The sequence below is a fragment of the Musca autumnalis genome, unplaced genomic scaffold (genome assembly GCF_047663935.1).
Source record: "Musca autumnalis isolate F117 unplaced genomic scaffold, ASM4766393v1 scaffold_1, whole genome shotgun sequence".
Classification (NCBI taxonomy): Eukaryota; Metazoa; Arthropoda; class Insecta; order Diptera; family Muscidae; genus Musca; species Musca autumnalis.
This window is the reverse complement of record NW_027411644.1, coordinates 257078607-257087669: the sequence shown is the minus strand read 5'-3', so window position 1 is coordinate 257087669 and position 9063 is coordinate 257078607. Positions and strand designations below refer to the sequence as shown.

The 9063-nt window shown below is 40.7% G+C and overlaps 1 protein-coding gene across 1 annotated transcript; it reads left to right on the top strand.

The window, feature by feature from the left end:
• The first annotated feature begins 923 nt into the window (after positions 1-923).
• On the top strand, positions 924-9060 carry Rsph4a (Radial spoke head protein 4a). Its single transcript, XM_073960857.1, has 3 exons — positions 924-1400; positions 1461-2569; positions 8187-9060. Exons 1-3 carry the CDS (start codon positions 1075-1077, stop codon positions 8978-8980), a joined length of 2229 nt encoding a protein of 742 aa, XP_073816958.1. The 5' UTR covers positions 924-1074; the 3' UTR covers positions 8981-9060.
• Positions 9061-9063: the final 3 nt, after the last annotated feature.

Sequence of the window (9063 nt, the reverse complement as noted above, 5' to 3'; positions counted from 1 at the left end):
ATGCACACCCGCCTTGCACGCTAAAGGTCGTGGGTTCGATTCCCCGGCCAGTCAACATCAAACATTTTTCAACGGTGGCAAAATACCCCTCAGTAATGTTGGCGACATTTTCTGAGTATTTCAGCCTTGTACAACTTCTCTACAAGTGGTGTCTTAGACACGCCATTCGGACTCGGCGATAAACAGTAGGTCCCATATCATTGAGCTAATATGAATCGGGGTGCACTCTTTGATATGAGAGAAGTCTCCCCTGTCCCGCCTGGGATGTTTGTGGAACAATTACATTTATATTAAAACAATTCAAAAATTGTACATGCGAATTTTATAAAAAAACACTTTGTTTTTCGGCAACAATCGAACAAAAAATCCCTTAGAAAATCGATTGGAAATCGGAACGAATTCGAAACGAGATTTTTAAGGTTCTTCAGAAAAAGTGCAGAGATTCTTAAAAAAAAGTTTTAGAAAATCGGTACAATTTCTAGAAAAATATTAGAGAAATTGTCAAATATCTAAAAAAAAGTCAGAAAACCTCGAAAAAAATCTGAAATCAGAGCCCTCGGAAAAAATTGTTAGCTGGGTTACTGACAAGGAAATCGTATCGGCAGTGAGGTTATGAGTGTATTGGTTTTGAGTTATCGTACAGACCTTATATTACTATATGCAAAGTTATAACCAATTCGCGGTTACCCCCTTCGAGAGGTGTCGTTCGTACCATTTTTGCAAAACTTTGTCCCAATTTACATTGTCCCAATTGGACTAAATAAAGTCCCAATTTACATTAGGCGAGTTTACTTGCGGCAATTGTCAGTTTGTAGGTGAGAGAGGGTGCTGAGCGGCAAAGGGTTACCATATGCCTCACCTCTCTCTCCAACAAAATGGCAATTGCCGCAAGTAAACTCGCCCAATGTAAATTGGGACTTAGCACAGTATAATTCAGGAACGACTTTTATTAAAACTTTGTAATTATTTTCTAAAAACATCAATTCTTGTCAAATCTATTTTCAAATTTATTTACCTTCGAAATATACGAACTTTCCCCTTCTCCATATATTTATACCACAAGTGATTTAAATCATGAATTTGGAAACGGATTTCTCCTGCAGTGATTTCATTCCAACCGATACTACAAGCAGCGTTAAAATTGGTGGTGATTTTCCATTTGCTAGAGCCCAACCGTCCTGTGCTGAAGCTGAGGAAAAAATTTCCAAACATGGATCTGAACATCAATGTCCTTCCGTTATTCTAACAAGCTCTTCGTCTTCCATAATAAGTAGTGTACTATTTAATCAGGATTGTCGTAAGCAAAAATTGACACGACCGGCAGTGCCAAATATTGAATATGAGTTGTCGTTGGCCAAGTCCATAATGCAGCAGTACAGCAGCATTAGTGGTGATAATCTGTGAGTTAAGGGAACATTTAGGATACCCCATATGTGATTACTATTTGATTAACATTTCAGCTTCGATCATTTATCGGATATTATAAAACGTGTCATTGATGAACGTCCACCAAATGTCATTGATTTTTTCGAAGAATTCAGCCGCAATGTTCGTGAACAAAAACTGCATTTGCCAGAACGTTTTCCACCCGATGGAGTGTATGAAGAGCATCGCTTATATAAATTGGCCAAGAAACAATTAATGTCCATGCGACTACCCCGTCCTATTGATACAAAACCAGGCATATCCGAAGAAGATTTAGAAGAAGACCACCACAAAGAAGAAGACTTAAAGCTTAGTTTAAAGCCCGATTTGTCGTATAAATTCCGCATCTTTAATGAACGGGTACAACATTTGCAATTCTATTGGAATCAATGTGGTTTTAGTATTTCCTCAGAAGATATATTCCAATTGGCCTGTTCAATGGATCGTATACAAACACATCCCTCCATTCGCCAATGTCGTTTTTGGGGTATGATAAATGGCCTAAACGCCTCGTATTATGTGGTAGAAGCTTTGCTCACCAACGAGGAGATTGATTCGAGATTTTTACAAATGCACAAAGAGCTGATGGAAAATCAATGGAGAATGCCGGAGGTGGCGAAATTACCTTCACACATAGGTCCTGAATTGATGCCAGGTGCTGTGGGTTGGGAAAATTATCCGGCCGATGAGTTGGATAAAATGCAACCGCCTGTAATGCCCGTACCCATCGTGAAAAGTGAAGAACTTTTTGATATACCACCCGAACCCATTGGTCATGGAGTGAATCGTTTTTCTTATTTTGTTGTGAACTCTCTATCTGATGAGTGGATAGAGTTGCCCATTTGTACCCCAAAACAAATTGCAATTTCACGACAAATTAAGAAGTTTTTAACAGGAGATTTGGAAGCTGATATTGTATCGTATCCTTGTTTCCCCGGCAAAGAGAAACATTATCTCAGGGCAATGATTTCACGCATAACTGCGGGAACTTACATAGCTCCCAAAGATTATTATCGTAAAATGAGCAAAAGTGAAAAACGCATTTTTGATGGTCTTGTCAATGATGAAATGGTCGAAGAGGAGGATGATGAAAACGAAAGTACCGTCTTTGGAGAAGGTGAAGATGAGGGAGAGGAAGAACCGGGTAAGTAAATTGGTAATGCAATTTGGAGAATTCTATTTTTATACCCTGAGAAGTAGACGAAATAGGCACATAGAATCACTTTTGGAGTCGATTCTCGCATGTCCCTCTGTCTGTCCATGTATTTTTGTAAACAAAGTCTATCGAAGCACCATTTCTTTCACAAAGGTCCTAACGAATGACCATTTCTTTCAGAAAGGGTCTATCGAAGTCTATTGAATCACCCTTTCTTTCAGAAAAGGTTTATCGAAGCACCCTTTTTCAGAAAGGGTTTATCGAAGCACCTTTTCTTTCAGGAAGGGTCTATCGAAAAACCCTTTCTTTGAAAAATGGGTCTATTAAAGCACACTTTTTTATGGGAAAGGTTTTTTTGAAAAATGGGTCTGTCGAAGCATCCTTTCATTCAAAAAGGGTCTATCGAACAACCTTTTTTCAGAAAGGGTCTATCGAACAATCTTTTTTCAGAAAGGGTCTATCGAGCAATCTTTTTTCAGAAAGGGTCTACCAAAGCACCCTTTCTTTCAGAAATGGTTTATCGAAACACAATTTTATTCAGAAAGGGTTTATAGGAGCACCCTTTCTTCCAGAAAGGGTTTATAGGAGCACCCTTTCTTCCAGAAAGGGTTTATAGGAGCACCCTTTCTTCCAGAAAGGGTTTATAGGAGCACCCTTTCTTCCAGAAAGGGTACATAGGAGCACCCTTTCTTCAAGAAATGGTTCATAGGAGCAACCTTTCTTCCAGAAATGGTTCAAAGGAGCACCTTTCTTCCAGAAAGGGTTTTTAGGAGCACCCTTTCTTACAGAAAGGGTGTATAGGAGCACCCTTTCTTCCAGAAAGGGTTTATAGGAGCACCCTTTCTTCCAGAAAGGGTTTACAGGAGCAGCCTTTCTCCCAGAAAGGGTTTATAGGAACACCCTTTCTTCCAGAAAGGGTATACAGGAGCAGCCTTTCTCCCAGAAAGGGTTTATAGGAGCACCCTTTCTTCCAGAAAGGGTCTGTCGAAGCACCCTTTCTACCAGAAAGGGTTTATAGGAGCACCCTTTCTTCCAGAAAGGGTCTATCGAAGCAACCTTTCATTCAGAAAGAGTCTATCGAAGTACCATTTCTTTCCGAAATAGTCTGTCGAAGCACCATTTCTTTCAAAAAGGGTCTATCGAAGCACCATTTCTTTCAGAAAGGGTCTATTCAAGCAACCTTTCTTCCAAGAAGGATCTATCGAAGCCCCTTTCTTTCCGAAAGGGTCTATCGAAGCACACTTTCTTTCCGAAAGGGTCTATCGAAGCACCCTTTCCTTCCGAAAGGGTCTATCGGAGCACCCTTTCCTTCCGAAAGGGTCTATCGGAGCACCCTTTCCTTCAAAAAGGGTCTATCGAAGTACCCTTTCTTTCCGAAATGGTCTGTCGAAGCACCCTTTCGTTTAAAATAGGTATATCGAAGCACCCTTTCTTTCCGAAATGGTCTATAGAAGCACCCTTTATTTCTGAAAGGGTATATTGAAGCATCCTTTCTTTCAGAAAGGGTCTATGGAAGCACCCATTTCTTTCAGAAAGGGTCTATCGAAGCACCCTCTCTTTGGAGATGGGTCTATCGAAGCAACCTTTCTTCCAGGAAGGGTCTATCGAATCACCCTTAATTTCAGAAAGCGTCTATCGAAGCACCCTTTCTTTCAGAAAGCGTCTATCGAAACACTCTTTCGCTCAGAAAGGGTCTATCGAAACACCCTTCTATTCAGAAAAAGTTCATAGGAGCAGCCTTTCTTCCAGAAAGGGTCTATCGAAGCACCCTTTTTCCAGAAAGGGTCTATCGAAGCACCCTTTTTCCAGAAATGGTCTATCGAAGCACCCTTTTTCCAGAAAGGGTCTATCGAAGCACCCTTTTTCCAGAAAGGGTCTATCGAAGCACCCTTTTTCCAGAAAGGGTCTATCAAAGCACCCTTTCTTTCAGAAAAAACTCCAACGAAGCACCCCCTTTTCAGAAAGGGTCTATTGAAGCACCCTTTCTTCCCGAAAGGGTCTATTGAAGCACCCTTTCTTCCCGAAAGGGTCTATCGAAGCATACTTTCTTTCAGAAAGGATCTATCGAAGCATCCTTTCTTTAAGAAAGGGTATATCGAAGCACCCTTTCTTTTAAAAGGGTCTATCGAACAACGTTTTTTCAGAAAGGGTATATCGAACCACCCTTTCTTTTAGAAAGGGTCTATCGAACAACCTTTTTTCAGAAAGGGTATATCGAAAGGGTATATCGAAAGGGTCTATCAAAGCACCCTTTCTTTCACAAAGGGTCTATCGAAGCAACTTTTCTTTCAGAAAGGGTCTATCGAAGTACCCTTTCTTTCTGAAATGTTCTGTAGAAGCACCCTATCTTTCAGAAAGGGTCTATCGAAGTACCCTTTCTTTCCGAAAGGGTCTATCGAAGCACCCTTTCTTTCTGAAAGGGTCTATCGAAGCACCCTTTTATTCAGAAAGGGTTTATGGGAGCACCCGTTCTTTCAGAAAGGGTCTATCGAAGTACGCTTTCTATCTGAAATGGTCTGTCGAAGCACCCTATCTTTCCGAAAGGGTCTATCGAAGTACCCTTTCCGAAAGGGTCTATCGAAGCGCCCTTTCTTTGTGGAAGGGTCTATCGAAGAATCCTTTCGTTCAGAAAGGGTCTATCGAAGTACCCTTTCTTTCTGAAATGGTCTGTCGAAGCAACCTATCTTTCAGAAAGGGTCTATCGAAGAACCCTTTCTTTCCGAAAGGGTCTATCGAAGCACCCTTTCTTTCCGAAAGGGTCTATCGAAGCACCCTTTCTTTTATAAAGGGTCTATCTAAGCACCCTTTCTTTGAAAATGGCTCTATCGAAGCAACTTTGCTTCCAGGAAGGGTCTATCGAAGCACCCTTTCTTTCTGAAATAGTCTATCGAAGCACCATTTCTTTCAGAAAGGGTCTACCTAAGCACCCTTTATTTCAGAAAGGGTTTATCGAAGCACCAGTTCTTTCAGAAAGGGTCTACCGAAGCACCTTTTATTTCAGAAAGGGTTTATCGAAGCACCCTTTCTTTCAGAAAGCGTCTATCGCAACACTCTTTCGCTCAGAAAGGGTCTATCGAAACACCCTTCTATTCAGAAAAAGTTCATAGGAGCAGCTTTTCTTCTAGAAAGGGTCTATCGAAGCACCCTTTCTTTCAGAAAAAAGTCGAACGAAGCACCCTTTTTTCAGAAAGGGTCTATTGAAGCACCCTTTCTTCCCGAAAGGGTCTATCGAAGCATCCTTTCTTTCATAAAGGGTCTATTGAAGCACCCTTTCTTACCGAAAGGGTCTATCGAAGCATCCTTTCTTTCATAAAGGGTATATCGAAGCACCCTTTCTTTTAGAAAGGGTCTATCGAACAACCTTTTTTCAGAAAGGGTATATCGAAGCACCCTTTCTTTTAGAAAGGGTCTATTGAACAACCTTTTTTCAGAAAGGGTCTATCAAAGCACCCTTTCTTTCACAAAGGGTCTATCGAAACACCTTTTCTTTCAGAAAGGGTCTATCGAAGTACCCTTTCTTTCTGAAATGGTCTGTCGAAGCACCCTATCTTTTAAAATGGGTCTATCTAAGCACCCTTTCTTTGAAAATGGGTCTATCGAAGCAACCTTTCTTCCAGGAAGGGTCTATCGAAGCACCCTTTCTTTCCGAAAAAGTTCTATCGGAGCATCTTTTCTTTCCGAAAAAGTTCTATCAAAGCATCTTTTCTTTCCGAAAGAGTCTATCGAAGAACCCTTTCTTTCCGAAAGGGTCTATCGAAGCACCCTTTCTTTCCGAAAGGGTCTATCGAAGCACCCTTTCTTTTATAAAGGGTCTATCTAAGCACCCTTTCTTTGAAAATGGCTCTATCGAAGCAACTTTGCTTCCAGGAAGGGTCTATCGAAGCACCCTTTCTTTCTGAAAGAGTCTATCGAAGCACCTTTTCTATCCGAAAGTGTCTATCGAAGCACCATTTCTTTCAGAAAGGGTCTACCTAAGCACCCTTTATTTCAGAAAGGGTTTATCGAAGCACCAGTTCTTTCAGAAAGGGTCTACCGAAGCACCTTTTATTTCAGAAAGGGTTTATCGAAGCACCCTTTCTTTCAGAAAGCGTCTATCGAAACACTCTTTCGCTCAGAAAGGGTCTATCGAAACACCCTTCTATTCAGAAAAAGTTCATAGGAGCAGCTTTTCTTCTAGAAAGGGTCTATCGAAGCACCCTTTCTTTCAGAAAAAAGTCGAACGAAGCACCCTTTTTTCAGAAAGGGTCTATTGAAGCACCCTTTCTTCCCGAAAGGGTCTATCGAAGCATCCTTTCTTTCATAAAGGGTATATCGAAGCACCCTTTCTTTTAGAAAGGGTCTATCGAACAACCTTTTTTCAGAAAGGGTATATCGAAGCACCCTTTCTTTTAGAAAGGGTCTATTGAACAACCTTTTTTCAGAAAGGGTCTATCAAAGCACCCTTTCTTTCACAAAGGGTCTATCGAAACACCTTTTCTTTCAGAAAGGGTCTATCGAAGTACCCTTTCTTTCTGAAATGGTCTGTCGAAGCACCCTATCTTTTAAAATGGGTCTATCTAAGCACCCTTTCTTTGAAAATGGGTCTATCGAAGCAACCTTTCTTCCAGGAAGGGTCTATCGAAGCACCCTTTCTTTCCGAAAAAGTTCTATCGAAGCATCTTTTCTTTCCGAAAAAGTTCTATCAAAGCATCTTTTCTTTCCGAAAGAGTCTATCGAAGCACCCTTTCTTTCCGAAAGAGTCTATCGAAGCACCCTTTCTTTCAGAAAGGGTCTATCGAAGCACCCTTTCTTTTATAAAGGGTCTATCTAAGCACCCTTTCTTTGAAAATGGGTCTATCGAAACAGGAAGGGTCTATCGAAGTACCCTTTCATTCCGAAATAGTCTGTCGAAGCACCCTATCTTTCAGAAAGGGTATATCGAAGCACCCTTTCTTTGAAAATGGGTCTATCGAAGTACCCTTTCTTTCTGAAATGGTCTGTCGAAGCACCCTATCTTTTAAAATGGGTCTATCTAAGCACCCTTTCTTTGAAAATGGGTCTATCGAAGCAACCTTTCTTCCAGGAAGGGTCTATCGAAGCACCCTTTCTTTCCGAAAAAGTTCTATCGAAGCATCTTTTCTTTCCGAAAAAGTTCTATCAAAGCATCTTTTCTTTCCGAAAGAGTATATCGAAGCACCCTTTCTTTCCGAAAGAGTCTATCGAAGCACCCTTTCTTTCAGAAAGGTTCTACCTAAGCACCCTTTCTTTGAAAATGGGTCTATCGAAACAGGAAGGGTCTATCGAAGTACCCTTTCTTTCTGAAATGGTCTGTCGAAGCACCCTATCTTTCAGAAAGGGTCTATCGAAGCACCCTTTCTTTGAAAATGGGTCTATCGAAGTACCCTTTCAGTAGGTCTCGTCCGACTAATAAGTCTTCCGACTAATAAGTCTCGTCCGACTAATAAGTCTTTGAAAATGGGTCTATCGAAGTACTCTTTCAGTAGGTCTCGTCCGACTAATAAGTCTTCGTATTTATTTTTTTTTATTATTTTTTTTATTTAAATTCTTTCTTATTTAAGAAGAACTATCAGAAATGTAGCCTGAATGTTACATTTTTCTCATTTAGATAACGACATAGTATTGGTGAGGAACGAAAAATATGTGCCACAACCAATTAACATCTTAAACCAACCATCGCAATGGCTTCACATTCGACCCAATATCCTTAAGCAGGGACGTGTGGTTTGGTTCGATGAGGAGAAAGCCAAACGTGAACGACAACGAGAACTGAAACGCCTAGAAAAATTGAGACGTCTTGAAGAAATGGGTATAGAAGAGGGTCACAACGAAGAGGACGACGAAGAAGAAAGTGAGGAGAACGATTCCGAAGAAGGTGGAGAGGAAGAAGAAGATCTCGAAGAGCCTGATTTGCGTGAATATGGACCAGCAGTACTAAGTTCTTGTTCTCGTGATACTAACGATGAATTACCGGTACCATGGGTTGGACGTTTCACCAGTAATTACACGAATAAAAATGAACGTATGCTGGTAATGAGATCAAATCTGTGGCCTGGTGCCTTCAGCTTTGTATTCGAAGATCTTTGTGATTCAATATATTTGGGTTGGGGCCACAAATATGTGGCACGTAATATGCCGTGGCAACATATACCAGAACCGGCAGAGGAATATCCTCATTTACCAATTGATTTTGTGGAAGCCACAGATCCTAGTGTGGAAATGGAGGAAGCTTATCGTTTGAGTATGTTGAAGAAGGAGTTGCAACTTGCCGATATGGGAGAGCATTTGAGTGATTATGAAAATGAAACGCATGAGTCTGGTGATGGAGGAAGTGATGATGATGACGACACGGAAGATGAAGAAGAAGAGGAGGAAGAAGAAGAGGAGGAGGAGGAAGAGTAAGGTAGTTTTATATGATATTTGTAATTGCTTCAATTGATATGAATATGTTAATAAAAAAAGAACATAAATAATAATAAAAACAC

Bases quoted from the DNA above. Each gene is read 5' to 3' on its own strand.
- Rsph4a (XM_073960857.1), top strand. From the start codon at position 1,075: ATGAATTTGGAAACGGATTTCTCCTGCAGTGATTTCATTCCAACCGAT. The intron at 1,401-1,460 runs GTGAGTTAAGGG...TTAACATTTCAG, and splicing joins AGCATTAGTGGTGATAATCT to CTTCGATCATTTATCGGATA. The intron at 2,570-8,186 runs GTAAGTAAATTG...TTTCTCATTTAG, and splicing joins TGAGGGAGAGGAAGAACCGG to ATAACGACATAGTATTGGTG.